Source organism: Manis javanica, chromosome 12 (assembly GCF_040802235.1).
Source record: "Manis javanica isolate MJ-LG chromosome 12, MJ_LKY, whole genome shotgun sequence".
Classification (NCBI taxonomy): domain Eukaryota; kingdom Metazoa; phylum Chordata; class Mammalia; order Pholidota; family Manidae; genus Manis; species Manis javanica.
In genome coordinates, this window is record NC_133167.1 from 62,367,992 (window position 1) to 62,386,171 (window position 18,180).

At 36.9% G+C, this 18,180-nt stretch overlaps 1 protein-coding gene across 3 annotated transcripts in view; it reads left to right on the top strand.

Annotated features, from left to right (window-relative positions):
* SLC25A12 (solute carrier family 25 member 12) overlaps nt 1-18,180 on the top strand; it is an 88,716-nt gene that overhangs the window by 58,267 nt on the left and 12,269 nt on the right. For all 3 annotated transcript variants that reach the window (XM_017655970.3, XM_017655972.3, XM_017655971.3), the window contains 3 exons: nt 1,093-1,251; nt 4,259-4,311; nt 4,558-4,638. In XM_017655970.3, coding sequence (XP_017511459.1) covers nt 1,093-1,251; nt 4,259-4,311; nt 4,558-4,638 — 293 coding nt within the window. The remainder of the gene's footprint in view (nt 1-1,092; nt 1,252-4,258; nt 4,312-4,557; nt 4,639-18,180) is intronic.

Here is an 18,180-nt window from a genome sequence, read left to right on the forward strand (position 1 = left end):
GGCCACAGCCCTTCTGGCGCCAGTCCGTCTTCAGAACAAAACCTCTGTGATAACATGAAAATCTTGGAGGCAGTGCTGCACTAACCAGTATAATGAAACTGGTTAAAGCTAGTATGAAGAAGTGGAGAGTTAAGACTGTGTGTGTGGTGTTGGGGGTGAGGATAGGTAGGAAATCAAGATTTGGGGTATAAATTCCAGAAGGTTATGAGATAAAACCACCTCTTTTTGCTTTTCTGCTTGGTTTTTTTTCCCCCCCTTTCCCTTTCATTGGTTGAAGAATTACTAGACTTCTACTTGATTTTGCTAAAAACTTCTCCTCCCTGCTTTGGGCAAAATTTGAGAGATTTATTTTTGCTAAAAGTCTTTCCATAAAAAATGTGTAGAATCTGAAGTTGCTTTGTTGAGAAGAACCTCACAGGTGTGGTTAAAATATGATTTTTCAAAACAAGCCTGAACTGATGAAACTACTGTTTTTTCTTTTCAGTCTCAATTTTAGAAGTTGCAAAGCATGTTTTGGTTTTCAACAGTCAAAAACTATATTTTATGTTATAAATTTTTCAGTCCCTAAGAAATATTAAAGCCTGGTCTTTTTTTAAGAAAACAAAATTCTGTATATAGAGATAGGGTCACACTGAGATTTGTTTCCAATATCATGGTTTTAACTAAGGTTATTTACCAAAATGCTTTAGTGAACTAAATTTTAAAATCATAGCCACCTGTATATGTACATATATAGTCATTTTTAAGGGGTAACTGGTATAATATATAAGCATTTAGTAGAAAATATAAAGAAATATGTTATATAATATTTTGATATTGTCATAGAAAATCAAGTGTTGATTATTTAATGTTGGTGATGACTTGAAAAACTCCTGCAGTTGTTCTCTGTAGCAGCTGTGTTTGTGGATCCCAGTGTTGCCGGCCTGTTGTCCTTCAGCTGTGTAGGAGTGATGGAGAAATAACATCAAGTCTCTTTTGTGAGAATAGATACTGTGTTTTATTTTCTAGTCCTTTGAGATGAGATTTGTTGTCCTTATAGATTCTTTATTTAATTGTGCTCTCTTTTAAGCCTACAAATTGTTTTATTTGTAGCTGTAGGAGCCACTGCAGTATATCCTATAGATCTGGTGAAGACCCGCATGCAAAACCAGCGTGGCAGTGGCTCTGTTGTTGGGGAGCTGATGTACAAGAACAGTTTTGACTGTTTTAAGAAAGTCTTGCGTTATGAGGGCTTCTTTGGACTCTACCGGGGTAAGTAAGCAAATCTTACTTCCTGAATTTAGTGACTGATCTCACCAGCAACAGATTTTAACTCATTCATGAAAATCAGTGTGTAGCCTGCCCAGTCAAACTAGGGCTTTTTCTCTCCTTTTATTGTCTCATTGCTCGTTTCCGGGGTTACATTCTTCCTGGTAACTAGCAATATTAGTTTGCCAACAGTGTCTTCATTTCTTCTTGGTGCTATCTGTATTTCTTGAAGTCCTGGGTTTGTCCCAATGTGGTTCTATGGTCACTGTGCTATTACAAAGTAAGGCACATGTGTGCAGGTGGAATACGAGGATGATACCTCTTCTCTATGAAACAGAAACCAGGCTGCTACTTGAAGGTGAGTTTACCCTCCATCCACTTGTTCTAACTGAAAGAAGTATCACGTGTTTTTTCTCTTCCAGGGAGACCATTTTCCAGTGAGTCATCTGAAGTTTAAAAAAAAATAAAAGAAAACCTTTTGGCTACACGCCTCATTTTTGCTCCTTTCCTCCCCTTAGCTGAGAGGCACTGAGTGAAAGAGAGATTTTCTTTTGCAGAGAACGTTACCAAGTCCAGGCTGAGCACAGTGCTGTCAGCATCAGGGCAGCAGCCCCATGCAGAAATCGGCCCCCTCCCATTGGCTTTGTAGGAACTTGTTCTCTTTAGAGAGGGAGTGACTTTCATGTACATATTTTCACATTAGAATTTAGGGTTTCCTTTGGGAGGAAGATTAATTTTTTAATCCCTTTGGGCGCCACTTGGAATTCTTTGAAAATACTCTTTACGTGCTCAAGTCCAGAGCGTTTACATAATTTACTGTACTTGTTTGTTTGCCCACAGTCTCATTAATCCCTAGCTCATTCTGAGCTCTGTAGACTGTTTGGCTTAGAACCTCCTCCTTCGAAAGAAAGACTGGACCTGAACAAAGCTTTGTGCTCATGGACAGGAGAAATACACCTTTGGTTAGCATTATGTGCAGATATTCAAGTGAAAAATGTAGTTCTGGTAACTTATATTGGAAGGAAGGGGAATGGTCATGATGATGATCAATTTTGGCATTATATATAGAGAAAAAGAGAGGAGGATTGTTCTGAAATCAAGCTAGATTCAAATACCCTTCTCCTGAGAATGAATGTAATTTAATTTTGCTCAGATATTCAGAACTCTGTCCTCTCTAAATTCTAGCTGTACTCCATGGGAAGAGGTGTGCATTGTCCAGAATGTAGATCTGTGCATGTGAATGCTTGTTTTAAAGTATAGTAATCCCTGCATATGTAGATTTTATTTCATAGGGAATCTGAGGGTTGGATATGGTACGAGGCTGTTTTTTTCTTTGCCATCTTCAGTCTTTCTTTGTTGAATAAATGGCCTTTCTTCCTCCTTGGTATATACTTTTAAAGAGACTGTCTTCTGTTAGAAGAAACCTAGATTACTACTGCACAGTATAGCCTCCTCAATGTATGGGCACTCACAGATTTCATTTGGGAGAGATATCATGTTAATTAAAAGGGTCTGCTATGGCAGGTTGAAGGGGAGGGGAAGCAGAGGGATTCTTAGCTTTATTCAGGATGTGAGCTGATAAAATCAGTCCTTTAAATGAGAGACTCTTGTATTAGGGAGAAGATTGTAGGAGTCCTGTATGTGAACACTATGATTATTGAGATTGTCCTATATTGCTTAGAACTGGTCCATTATTCTGTCAGATGACAGACAAAATTGTTGACAGATTAGCCTAAATTTCTTTGCAGGCGAAAATGATAAAATTATTTAAATCAGTACTTCATTAAAATTCCATGAGCTTTATTGAGGCAGGTTGTAAAACAAATACACATGCTGACATTGTTGTATGGGAAAGTAATCGGGCCTGGTAATCATGAGGGTTAGAAAGTTAAGACTGCCATCTGCTGATTTATTCTTTTAAATCAGGCTGCTACCCATTAAAGGTGTGTGCAGGTTTGTGTTTGTCACTGATAATTCAGTTTGACTGACAGTAGCCTGTATGTAAGATTATTTGCTGGCTTTCAACTCATAGAAAATCACTCAGCAGTATCCTTAAAGTAGGATTAAGATCAGCAGTAAGCGTGAAAACACATACATAACCCCCCCTTGGCTGGGTGATTTAAAGGATGTAAAATGTTTATTGTTAGCATCTTTAAAAATGTATGCTAACAATTTGGATAATCTGTGTGCTTTAGAAAGCCGATCCCTATGAGTATCTACAGATGTTGGATTGTTTATATATTTTTTCTTTTCTGGTTTTCAGCCAGCCGCGGAAACGTAGCTTTCTAACAATAATGATTTCCTTTGTTTCGAAAGAACTCTTTTGAAATGTCTTAAGTTTGACATGTATTAGTAAATAGGAATACAGTAGGCGTATGTTTTTGCTTGTAGAAGACATACATTAAATGATACTTAAAATTTCATTTTTCTCTGCAGTTTTGGCTTCCCTTTAAATAAATGAGTACTGAATTCAGGGTTTCTCTAAAGAGAAGATTATGGGAGTTGGAATTCTATAAAAACCAAGCCTGTGTAGGCTGTTACATGGGTGGCATCATTTATGGCAAAATTTGGGTCTGCTTAACAGCATGCTTTGCAGAGCTTCTCCAAGCATAGAACATGGCTTCTCTAAAGTGTCTGTGTGTGTTTGTATGTTGTTGGTTGGAAAGGGAAGGAATTTAGTTACACTGTTAGTGACAGTGTTCTAGGAGTAGAGAAGGTCCATGAGCTCCATTCCTTCCTCATGTACTTTTTGGGAGGTGTTAGATAACCAAGTTTTAAAGAAGCATGCTTAAGAAAAGGATTTATAGCCTCAAGAAAACATAAAATTATATTTGACATAAATAATTATTACGTTCATATAGAGCGTTCTTAGGGTAATCTGTTTTTTCCCATTTTAATGAAACCCCTAAAATGTTTGGGGTAAAAAATATGGGGAAAGCTGTTTCATGTTGAGCTTGTGTATTCATTTTTAGTGCATTGATATTGCTAACAATTTTCTCAATTTACCTAGGTCTGATACCACAACTTATAGGGGTTGCCCCAGAAAAAGCCATTAAACTGACTGTAAGTTTCTTTCTCATTGAATTTATATCATTTGCTTAGATCACCAGTAAGCCAAAAATGAAAACTGATACTGCTGAGAGTGGCACACTATCAAGGCATTTGTAAAATTTTAAATTTATATGTAGACATTTGATAATTTTTAATTTGATCACAAGCCAGGTATTTTGCTGCCTTAGAAAACCAATAATGTGCCAGTAGAGGAAATGGTTGGGAATTCTGATAAACTGGTGTTATCTCTCTAATTAGGTTAATGATTTTGTCCGAGACAAATTCACCAAAAGAGATGGCTCCATTCCACTTCTAGCTGAAGTCCTTGCTGGAGGTTGTGTAAGTATTAATACTGGATATTTCTCATACCAAATATGTTCCTTTAGCCTTTTTTCACATTAGATAGAGTATCTGAGTGATACTCCCCTTGAACTCAAGGGATTCTGAGATTGCTCAGTGATCATATGGAATGATTTTTAAATTTCATTTCATAATCCAACTGAACAGAGTAGTGTCTATGTCAGGTCAGTTTCTTAGAAGCTCCTAAAGCAATACCATCCACACTTTTTAAAGTTCTAATTCTTCTTAAGAATCACAGAAAATAGAGTAGGGGTAGAGTTACCCAACATTTATATTGATTGGAACTTTCAAATAAGTGTGAGATGGCTGGCAAATTGAGCCATTATATTTTAGGTGTGGAATTGAATAGGCCAATGTGGCATTATAATTTTCCTTCTGTAGGGACCAGAGAGTAAGCTTACCTATGCTGAGGCTACTAACAATTCTGAATGCAGAGATTCAGATTATATTTACTTAGAGCATAAAGGTTTCTAAATTTAAAGTGTGAGCATGACATTGGATTTAGACCAATTCTCAGATCTAAGTATGTTTGCAGCTCAAGTAATTTTATATGTAGTGTTCATTTCACATTTGGTAATATATTATTTGTATAAGACTAATTATTTAGTTTGTTTTGTACCTGAAACACTTAATAACTTCCAGTTGAATTGGCTGACAGTATTGGCTAAACCCTCCTCAGTTGCCTGTGGAACTGTAGGTGATGAGGTTGATGACCTTTGCAGCTTTTACTTCAGAGAAGATGCCCCAAGGGTCAGAGAGAGAGGGTGCTCTGGATTCTTGTTGAGATTTGTCAGCCTGGTGCATACCTGGGTCCTCACCTTTCTGCAGCCAAAGTTCTAATGGAAGAGGTGGCTTGGGGAGTGTGTGTGTGTGTACTTATGTATGTGCATTTGCACGTGTGCCTGCTTGCATGAGCATGTGCATTCTCAGGAGGACACTTGCCTCTTTGGCTAACTTTCTTTTTTCACAAAGGACAAATAATGGACATAGAATAAAGCCTTTGTTTAGGCAGATCACCAAAAATGCAGATCACCAAAAATTCTTCTCTTCCTTTACCTCAATTAGATTCTGTAATTGTTCTCTTCTAGTGAGAGAATCATTGCAAATAAGTAATAAATGTTCTTTTTCTCAATGGCTTTAATTTCAGTTTGGTTAAGAAGTTTCCTGAGTTTCGCCACAGCACATGTATACATTTGCCAGAAATCTGTCATACTTTCTCTGTTCCATGGAGTGAATTATTTTGTGTCTGTTTGTAGTATTCAGAGGTATTTGCCCATGAAACTGATCTGTTCCCTAGTCTGGCATGTGACCTATGTGGTTAAAGCATAATCGAATATTTGGCTTCTTTGTTCTTCGTAGGAATGGACCCTGTTTCTAGGTTTGAACCTTGGGAATTTCTATTGAAGTCTGGGGTGCCTGGAGGGTTTAGCTGACACTCTAAATCTCTTCCTTAGTCATGACTCATTTCTGGAAGCTTTGATGGATTGTCTAGCCAGAAATTGACAGCACAAAAAAAAGGTTGGGCTCTAGGCAGAATGATTAGGTTGTCTGCGCTTCTTCACCTTGAACATTTTCTGCTTCCCTCTTCCCTCTAAATCTCTTCATGAAGGGAGGAAAGAAAATGTGTAATTATTGAGTTTCTACTGATGAATTCAATCACAATACAGTGTAAATGATTGTTAAACCATAATCTCTACTTCTCCCAAAAGTCTATGTATTTCAACAGAGAATAATGCCTTAAACAAAAAGGATGAGCCTTTCTTATAGAACATCAGGTCCTGTGGAACATAGAAGTAGTATCTTTACTGAAATGAGACTTGGTAAGCAGCCACTAGATACACACGGGGGAGCCTGGCCACGAGAACCCCCTCTATCCTGCGTGGCGGGGTGCTAGAACGCGCAGCAGCCGGGGGTATTTGGTGACGCTGTCCCTGCCCTCAGGGGAGAAGAGTGCTGCTGTCTTCCAAAAGTCACTCCATTTTAAAGACAGACCTAACGTGTTAACCTTATGCGGGGTAATTCAGAAGAAATGGCTCAAAGTGAGTGGTCAATATTGGCTCTATAGTTTTTTTCCCCAGCTAAGACCTGGGCCTTGAGTTCTCAGTGTATGGGAGAGAAGTTTCACTGCTGCAGAAATGCCTGCGCTGCCCTTCAGGGAGAATGGTGTGCACCGACTAGATCGCGAAGTGACCACGAAGTAAAAACATCCAGTCCTTAAAGCCGTATATGTTTTGTTGTTGCGTGTTTTGTTTTATGATGTTTTTAAAAGTATGTGATATTTGGTACATGCAAAAGAGTAGACTGTATAGATATAAAAAGTAATAATAAAAAGGGCATCCATGAACCTGTCACTCAACCAAATAGTACTACTCCCAATGACACTGTTTTTTGCTTTTAAAATAGCTTGAATCTGTTAGATTAAAATGAGCATTAGGGACTTTTCCTACTAGGATGAACATTTTATAGGAATTATCACATTATTATTCCCAACTAGAGTTGAAGAAATAAAATCCAGGACTTAGTAAATGGAAAAACCGAGATTCAAACCACTTTGGTCTCCCAATCCATATTTTTTCATTTTTGGTATATGTTCCCTTTAATTCATTCTTTCATTTATTCATTCTCTCCCTCATTGAATGCCTGTGTTCCAGGAAAATTTTTTGAATAACTGTTTTATTGAGATATAATTCACATACCATACAGTTTCCCCCATTTGAAAGTGTACAATTCAGCAATTTTTAATATATTCACAGAGTTGTGCAGCTATAATAACAATCGATTTTAGAACATTTTTATCACCCCAGAAAGAAGCCTGGTGTCCTTTAGATTTTGCTTCCCAATCTTCCCTTCCTTCCCTGCCAAGCTTTATACAGCCACTGATAAATTTTCCATCTCCAGACAGTCACTAGTTCTGGGCATTTCATATAAATGGAATCATACAATATGTGGCCTTTTATGACTGGCTTCTTTGACTCAGCATGTTTTCAAGGTTCATCCATGTTGTAGCATGTATTGTATTTCAGGCCTTTTTATTGCTGAATAATATTCCACTATATAGATATATCACATTCATCCATTGTTTATCCATTCATCAGTTGTTGATCATTAGGTTGTTCCCACTTTTTAGCTTTTATGAATAATACTGCTGTGAACATTAATGTAAAAAGTTTTGTGGGGACATATGTTCTCATTTCTCTTGGGTATATATGTATACCTTTTGAGGAACTGCCAGACTGTTTCCCAAAGTGGCTGCACCATTTTGCATTCCTGTATATGAGGGTTCTGATTTCTTTACATTCTTGCTAACACTTTTTATTATCTGTCTTTTCACTATAGCTTTCCTAGTGGGTGTGAAGTGGTATCTTATCATGATCTAATGACTGACAGTGTTGAGTATCTTTTCATGAATGTATTGGCATCATATTTCTTCTTTGGAGAAGTGTCTGTTTAGAATCTTCACCCATTTTAAACCTTGTAAATTGTTTGTCTTTCATTACTAAATTATAAGAGCTCATTATATGTTGAGAGTCCCATATCAAATATTTGATTTGTAAATATTTTCATTTTCTTGACTGTGTCCTTTGAATAATTGGACTTTGATTTTAATGAACTCAAATTTATTTATATTTTCTTTGTTGCTTTGTGCTTTTGGTGTCATATCTAAGAATTTATTGCCTAATCCAAGATCATAAAGATTTTTTTTAAATTAAGGCATCTTTGATATACAATCTTATGAAGGTTTCACATGAACAACATTGTAGTTTCAACATTCACCCATATTATCAAGTCCCTTCTGCCACAAGATCATAAAGATTTATACCTGTTTTCTTCTATGACTTTTATAGTTTTAGGTCTTTGATCTTTCACACAAATTTTTAACCTTAATTTTTTAGGATCTTTTGCCTTGAGCAGAGAGATTACCAAGTAACAATTTAATTTTTCATTGTCACCATTTTGATGTATTTCTTTCTGATGTTTTCATGTGCACACACACCTGCTTGTGCACATGTGCACACAGACACAGACACACACATTCTTTTTAAACCACAGAAGTTTTGTTGACTCTGACTTCCTGACTGGAAATGAAAACAGATTTCCCTTTCTAAAGGCTGCAGGGAATCACAGCAGAACTCACTTTAGAAATAGAATATAACCTTTGGGAATAGGCATATAAATAGGGTGGGTGTTTTCAGATTTTATATCTTCATTGTGAACATTAACCAAACTTTTAAAATTTCTATATGGAAACTTTCTAAAAAAGAGTTACCAGTTCAGAATTTATGATAATTGAGATGTGCTAGCATACTTTTTTTTGTTTTATCTGAGCTTTGGGCTTAATAATTGCTTGATCCTTCTTTAGGTGAGGATGGGATAACAGTACATGTATGTATACACAGTTAATCAGTATATTATCTGTTACGGATGCTGTATGTGTAGTGTATATGTAACAATAGGTTTCAAATATTTTTTTTCCATTGTTTTCATAGGTAAACCATTCTTAACAGGCCAGATGTCTTTATTTTTCTATTAGAAAGTCTCTCTTTGAATATGTGTAAATGCATACATTTATATATACACAGATGTACTAAATGTCCATATCACAATAAATGTAACTGTTTAATTATGATGTTCGTTGTGGACAAGAATAATACTTATAGTGTCAACTTAGAATTTTCAAAGTACATTAACGTAGTGTTGTCATCTCCTCTGAAATAGGTGGATGAAGAAGAGAAGTTCAGAAGGGTTAATTCTGTCATCCCAAATTACACAGCCAATATATGCTGCAGGTTTTATATGAGCCCAAGTGTTTTGATTTCAAGACCAGTTCCTTTTATTCTCTAATGTTGTCTTGGGAAATCAAATCAAGGCCTTCTCCATGTGTCAAATAAATCTAGGTGAGCCCATTCACTTCTTAGTAACTTTTCTTTCTTTTTCTTTATGATATGAATATATAAAAATATATATACAAAACACATACTCAAAATGAAAAAATTGACACCTGAATTTATGCACCAGCTTATATGTTTCTTTTTAGGTATAATTAATGCAAAAACAGATCCTAGACATGAGTTTAATAAGTTCTTAAAATTAGAACTATCATTGTTATATAATCTTATGTTGTTTTCAGGTATATAACAATTATATTACCAGTTACCCACATTATTAAATTGTTACCCCTAGTGCAGTTATTATCTGTCAACATAGAAGGATATTACAAAATCATTGGCTGTATTCTCCATGCTGTACTGCCATCCCTGTGACCAGCTTATATGACTGAGAATTGTTGTGTCCTTTTGTCCCCCTCTCCCTTTCACCCACCCTTTTGAACCCCTCCCCCATGGCAACCAACAGTCACTTCTCAGTGTCCATGAGTCTGCTGCTATTTTGTTTATTCTATTTTTTTTTGTTTTTAGATTCATGAATAAGTGAAATCATATGGTATTTGTCTTTTTCTGCCTGGTGTATTTCACTTAGCAGAATACTCTTTAGATTCATCCATGTTGCACATAGCAGGATTTCTTTTCTTTGTATGGCTGAATAATATTCCATTGGGTATATGTAGCACATCTTCTTTATCCATTCAACTACTGAGGGACATGGTGGTTACTTCCGTCTCATGGCTACTGTAAATAATGTGGCAATAAACATAGGGGTGCATGTATCTTTTCAAATAAGGGACTTTATTTTCTTTGGGTAAATTCCTAGGAATGGAATTATGGGGTTGTATGTGATATTTCTTTTTCAGTTTTCTGAGGAACCTCTGTACTGCTTTCCACAGTGGTTGCACCAATTTACATTCTCACCATCCATGTAGGAAGGTTCCCTTTTCTCCACATCCTCACTGACACTTGTTATTTCTTCCCTTTTGGATAGTGGCCATTCTAACTGGTGTGAGGTGATATCTCATTGTAGTTTTAATTTGCATTTCCCTGATGATAGATGGGGGTCATCTTTTCATGTGTCTGTTGACCATCTCTATTTCTTCTTTGGAAAACTGTCTTCAGATCCTTGGCCCATTTTCTAATTGGGTTATTTGTTTTTTGGTGTTGAGGTGTATGAATTTTTATATATTTTGGATGTTAACCCCTTATCAGATAAAACATTTATAAATATATTATCTCATACTTTAGGTTGTCTTTTTGTGCTGCTGATGGTGTCCTTTGCTGTACAGAAGCTTTTTAGTTTTATGTAGTCCCACTTGTTCATTTTTTATTTCGTTTCCCTTGCCCAAGGAGATGTGTCCAGAAAAAGTGTTCATGCTTATGTTCAGCAGATTTTTGCCTTTGTTTTCTTCTAAGAATTTGTAGTTTCATGTCATACATTTAGGTCTTTAATCCATTTCAAGTTTATTTTTGTGTATGGAGTTAGATAGTAATCCAGTTTCATTCTCTTGCATGTAGCTGTCCAGTTTTTCCAACATCAGTTATTGAAGAGACTGTCTTTTCCCCATTGTACTTTCATGGCTCTTTTATTATATGTTAATTGACTGTATATGCATAGATTTATATCTGGGCTCTCTACTATGTTCCATTGGTCTATGGGTCTGTTCTTATGCCAGTACCATACCGTCTTGATTACTTTAGATTTGTAGTATAGCTTGAAGTCAGGGAGTGTAATACTCCCAGCTTTGTTGTTCTTTCTCAGGATTTCTGTGGCTATTTGGGATCTTTTTGTGGTTCCATGTGAATTTTAGGATTATTTGCTCTAATCCATTGATGAATGCTGTTGGTATTTTGATAGGGATTGCATTAATCTGTAAATTGCTTTGGGAAGGATGGCTATTTTGACAATATTAATTTTTCCTATTTATGAGCATAGGATAGATTTCTATTTGTGCATTCTTTAATTTCTCTCATGAGTGTCTTATACAGGTCTTCACCTCCTTGGTTAGGTTTATTCCTAGGTATTTTATTCTTTTTGATGCAGTTGTAAAAATGGAATTGTTTTCCTGATTTCTCTTTCTGCTAGTTTATTGCTAGGATCTAGGAATGTAACATTTCTGTTTATTAATTCTGTATCCTGCAACTTTGCTGAATCCAGCTATTAGTTCTACTGGTTTTTTTCATGGAGTATTTGAGGTTTTCTATAAACAGTATCATGCCATCTGCATATATTGACAGTTTAACTTCTTCCTTACCAATTTGGATGCCTTTTATCTATTTATCTTGGCTGATTATCATGGTGGCTAGGACCTGCAATACTGTGTTAAATAAAAGTGGTGAGAGTGGATATCCTTGTCTCCTGATTTTAGGGGAAAAGCTTTTAGCTTTTCACCGTTGAGTATGATATTAATATGTTGTTGTATATGGTCTTTATTACATTGAGGTACATTCCTTACATACCCATTTTGTTTATAGTTTTGCCTTTATGGTTTTTTTAAAAGAGAAAGCTCACGTAAAATTTGTTAGAAATATCCATAACCTTAAGTGAGAAAAATTTAATTTATTTCCAAGGCAACAAAGGAGAAAGTTTAAAACTGTAGACAATCTGCATATATGTATTTTCTTTTTTTTCTTTTATGGTATCATTAATGTACAATCACATGAGCAACATTATACTTACTAGACTCCCCCATTATCAAGTTCCCACTACATACCCTATTACAGTCACTGTCCATCAGCATAGTAAGATGCTATAGAATCACTACTTGTCTTCCCTGTGCATTCCCCCACTATACTATGTGTGCTAATCATAATGCCCCATAGTCCCCCTATCCCTCCATTCTTGGATTCTGTGAGTCTGCTGCTGTTTCGTTCGTTCAGTTTTTGTTTTGTTGTTATACTCTACAGATGAGTGAAATCATTTGGTATGTGTCTTTCTCCACTTGGCTTATTTCACTGAGCATAATACCCTCTAGCTCCATCCATGTTGTTGCAAATGGTAGGATTTGTTTTCTTCTTATGGCTGAATAATATTCCATTGTGTATATATGTACCACATCTTTTGTATCCATTCATCTACTGATGGACACTTAGGTTGCTTCCATTTCTTGGCTATTAAATAGTGCTGCAATAAACATAGGGGTACATATGTCTTTTTGAATCTGGTATCTTGAATTCTTAGGGTGAATTCCTAGGAGTGAATTCCTGGGTCAAATGGTATTTCTATTTTGAGTATGCTGAGGAACCTCAATACTGCTTTCCACAATGGTTGAAGTAATTTTACATTCCCACCAGCAATGTAGGAGGGTTCCCCTTTCTCCACATCCTCGCCAGCATTTGTTGTTTGTCTTTTGGATGTTGTCCATCCTAACTGGGGTGAGGTGATATCTCATTGTGGTTTTAATTTGCATTTCTCTGATGATTAGTAATATGGAGCATCTTTTCATGTGTCTGTTGGCCATCTGAATTTCCTCTTTGGAGAAGTGTCTGTTCAGATCCTCTGCCCATTTATTAATTGGATTATTTGCTTTTTGGTTGTTGAGATGCATGAGCTCTTTGTATATTTTGGATGTCAACCCTCTATCAGATCTGTCATTTATAGATCCGTATTCTCCCAGACTGTAGGATGCCTTTTTGTTCTACTGATGGTGTCCTTTGCTGTACAGAAGCTTCTTAGTTTGATATAGTCCCACTTGTTCATTTTTGCATTTGTTTCCCTTGCCAAGGGAGATATGTTCATGAAATTGTTCATGTTTATGTCCAAGAGACATTGCCTGTTTTCTTCTTAGAGTTTTATGGTTTCACAAGTTACGTTCAGGTCTTTGACCCATTTTGAGTTTACTTTTGTGTATTGGGTTAGACAATAATCCAGTTTTGCCAACACCAGCTGTTGAAGAGGCTGTCATTTCCCCATTGTATATCCATGGGTCCTCTACATATATTAATTGACCATATATGTTTGTGTTAATTTCTAGAGACTGTTCTGTTCCACTGGTCTTTGGGTCTGTTCTTGTGTCAGTACCAAATTGTCTTTGTTCCAATTTGTTGAAGAATGATGTCAGTATTTTGATAGGGATAGCATTGAATCTGTAGATTGTTTTAGGCAGGATGGCCATTTTGACAGTATTAATTCTTCTTATACCCAAGAGCATGGGATGAATTTCCATTTATTAGTGTCCTCTTTAGTTTCTCTCAAGAGTGTCTTGTAGTTTTCAAAGTATAAGTCTTTCACTTCCTTGGTTAAGTTTATTCCTACGTATTTTATTCTTTTTGATGCAATTGTGAATGAAATTGTTTTCCTGATTTCTGTTTCTGCTAGTTCATTGTTAGTATATAGGAAAGCAACAGATTTCTGTGTATTAATTTTGTGTCCTGCAACTTTGCTGAATTCAGATGTTAGTTCTAGTAGTTTTGGAATGGATTCTTTAGGGTTTTTTATGTAGAATATCATGTCATCTGCAAATAGTGCAGTTTGCCTTCTTCCTTACCAATCTGGATGCCTTTTATTTCTTTGTGTTGTCTGATTGCCATGGCTAGGACGTCCAGAACTATGTTGAATAAAAGTGGGGAGAGTGGGCATCCTTATCTTATTCCCTATCTTAGAGGAAAAGCTTTCAGCTTTTTGCTGTTAAGTATGATGTTGGCTGTGGGTTTGTCGTATATGGGCTTTATTATGTTGAGGTACTTGCCCTCTATACCCATTTTGTTGAGAGTTTTTATCAGGAATGGATGTTGAATTTTGTCATGCTTTTTCAGCATCTATGGAGATGATCATGTGGTTTTTGTCCTTCTTTTTGTTTATGTGGTGGATGATGTTGATGGATTTTTGAATGTTGTACCATCCTTCATCCCTGAGATGAGTCCCACTTGATCATGGTGTATGATCGATCCCCTTGATGAATTTTTGAATTCGATTTGCTAATATTTTGTTGTTTTTGCATCTATGTTCTTCAGGGATATTGGTCTGTAATTTTCTTTATTTGTGGCATCTTTGCCTGGTTTGGATATTAGAGTGATGCTGGCTTCATAAAATGAGTTTGGAATTAGTCCCTCCTCTTCTGTTTTTTGGAAAACTATAAGTAGAATGGGTATTATGTCTTCTCTAAATGTCTGATAAAATTCAGTGGTGAAGCCATCTGTTCCAGAGGTTTTTTTCTTGGGTAGTTTTTTGATTGCCGATTCAATTTCATTGCTGGTTATTAGTCTGTTCAGATTTTCTGTTTCTTCCTGGGTCAGTCTTGGAAGGTTGTCCATTTCTTCTGTGTTATCTAGTTTGTTAGCATATAATTTTTCATAGTATTCTCTAATAATTCTTTGTATTTATGTCGTATCTGTACTGATTTTTCCTTCCTCATTTTTAATTCTGGCTATGTGTGTTGACTCTCTTTTTTTCTTGAGAAGTCTGGCTAGGGGTTATCTTGTTTATTTTCTCAAAGGACCAGCTCTTGGTTTCATTAATTTTTTCTATTGTTTTATTTTTCTCAATTTTATTTATTTCTTCTTTGACCTTTGTTTTGTCCCTCCTGCTGCTGACTTTGGGCATCATTTGTTCTTCTTTTTCAGTTTCAGTAATTGTGAATTTAGTCTATTTATTTGGGATTGTTCTTCCTTCTTTAAATAGGCCTGGACTGGTGTATGCTTTCCTCTTAGAACTGCCTTCTCTGTGTCCCACAGTAGTTGGGGCGTTGTGCTGTTGTTTTTATTTGTCTGCATATATTGCTTGATCTCTGTTTTAATTTGGTCAATGATCCATTGATTATTTTGGAGCATGTTGTTTGGCCTCCATGTGTTTGTGAGCCTTTTTGTTTGCTTTGTACAATTTATTTCTAGCTTTATACCTTTGTGATCTGAGAAGCTGGTTGGTACAATTCCAGTCTTTTTTAAATGACTGAGGCTTTTTTTGTGGCCTATTCTGGTCTATTCTGGAAGATGTTCCATGTGCACTTGAGAAGAATGTGTATCCTGCTGCTTTTGGGTAGAGTGTTCTGTGGATGTCTGTTAGGTCCATCTGTTCTAGTGTGTTCTTCAGTGCTTCTGTGTCTTTACTTATTTTCTGTCTGGCTGATCTGTCCTTTGGAGTTTGTGGTATGTTGAAATCTAAAATGAATGCATTGCTTTCTATTTCCCTCTTTAATTCTGTTAGTATTTGTTGCACATATTTGGGTGCTCCTGTGTTGGCTGCATAGATATGTATAATGGTTATATGCTCTTGTTAAACTGACCCTTTTATCTTTGTGTAATGTCCTTCTTTATTGTTACTTTCTTTTTGTTTTGAAGTCTATTTTGTCTGGTATAATAAGTTCTGCAACTCCTGCTTTTTCTCCCTAATGTTTGCATGAAATATCTTTTTCCATCCCCTGACTTTTAATCTGTGTATGTCTTTGGGTTTGAAGTGAGTCTCTTGTAAGCAGCATATGGATAGATCTCGCTATTTTATCCATTCAGTGACTCTATGTCTTTTGATTGGGGCATTCAGTCCATTTACATTTAGGGTGATTATCAATCGATACATACTTATTGCCATTGCAGGCTTTGGATTCGTGGTTTCTAAAGGTTCAAGGGTAGCTTCTTTAGTATCTAACCATCTAACTTAACTCACTTAGTATGGTATTATAAACACATTCTGATGATTCTTTATTTCTCTCCCTTCTTTTTTTTCCTTCTCCACTCTTTATATGTTAGGTGTTTTATTCTGTACTCTTTGTGTATCCCTTGGCTGATTTTATGGGTAGCTGATTTAATTTGCATTTGGTTAGTATTTAGTTGTTCTACTTCCTTTACTTTGGTTTTATTTTCTCTTATTACAGCTATTTAGCCTTATACACACTTCCATCTAGAGCAGTCCCTTTAAAATACCCTATAGAGGTGGTTTGTGGGAGGCAAATTCTCTCAACTTTTGCTTGTCTGGGAATTGTTTAATCCCTCATTCATATTTAAATGATAATCATGCTGAATACAGTATTCCTAGTTCAAGGCCCTTCTGTTTCATTGCATTAAATATATCATGCCATTCTCTTCTGGCCTGTAAGGTTTCTGCTGAGAAGTGTGATGATAGCCTGATGGGTTTTCCTTTATAGGTGATCTTTTTTCTCTCTCTGGCTGCTTTTAATAGTCTGTCTTTGTCTTTGATCTTTGTCATTTCAATTATTATATGTCTTGGTGTTTTCCTCCTTGGGTCGCTTGTGTTGGGAGATCTGTGGACTTCCATTGCTGAGAGACTATTTCCTTCCCCAGACTGGGGAATTTTTTTAGCAATTATTTCTTCAAAGACACTTTCTATCCATTTTTCTCTCTCTTTTTCTTCTGGTACCCCTATAATGCAAAAATTATTCCATTTGGATTGGTCACACAGTTCTCTTAATATTATTTCATTCCTGGAGATCCTTTTATCTCTCTCTGCCTCAGTTTCTCTGTATTCCTCTTCTCTGATTTCTGTCCATTAACAGTTTCCTCTACCTCATCTAATCTGCTTTTAAGTCCCTTCATTGTTTGTTTCATTTCTGTTATCTCCCTCCTGAATTCGTCCCTTTAATCTTGAATATTTTTCTTTAGCTCCTTCAGCATGCTTATGACTTTATTTTGAATTCTTTTCCAGGAAAATTAGTGTTTTCTGTCTCACCAAGCCTTAGATAGTGTTTGAGGGATTTTGGATTGAACAAGGTTCTTCTGTCTTTTATGGTTCTGGAGCAATGAGATTGGTCACTGGCAAATGGCGCCAATGTCAACTGGGAGGACAAAGTTCCTTCCTGCTTGTCGGTCACCATGCCTGTCTCCACTGTCTGTGCTCGTTAAGCTCGCACAGGGAGCAGCCTCTGGCTTAATCCCCTAAGCTGTTGTGTGCTGGGTATCCCTCGGGATGGCCTAGGATGCTAGTGGGGGTCACAGGCGAGCAGTGCAGGAGTCTGCTACGAGAACAAAGCCCTTTTGTGCTTCCCCATGTCAGCGCCCATCTCCTCTGTCTGTGCCTTTCAATCATGCCAGAGAGCAGCCTCTGGGTCTGGGCCAGTTAGCCACATGCAGGGGGATGCCTCTGCGTTAAACTGTGTGGTTGCTGTTGGTGGGGCTGCCCTCCAGCTGGTCTGCAGCAATGGCAGGAACAGCTGGTTTGTGCACAGGTGCTGGCATGGAGGAAGGAACCCCAGGCTGCTTACCGTGGTGAAGGGCCTTGGGGCTGCATTGCCAACCAGGAGGATAGGATGCCTGAAGCTCCTGAAAGTTCCCAACCTGCTGCGCCTAGTGTGTCATGATGATTTTGTCCACCTGTTAAACCCTTGCCCCTTTAAGACTTTTAAAGCCTCTGCTGTCCCAGGGCAGCCGGTTATGGGAACGTTTTCTCAGTCTTAGTCTCAGCCTTTGCTTTTCAGCTCAGCTAATCTCTAGAGCACCATGCAATGTGGGTCTGTACTGCTGGGGTAGATTTCTAGGGCTGAGTATTTAGCAGTCCTGTGCTTCCACTTCCTCCCTGCTCTGATTCTTTTCCTCCCAGTTATGATTGGGGGGAATGCTTGGGTCCTATCGGATTGCAGCTTTTTACCTTACACTTTTCTGTGAGATGTTGACTTCTCCCAGATGTAGACTGGCTGTTGTACTGTATCTTCTGGTCAATCTTTTAGGAAAAGTTGTATTTGCTGTATTTTCA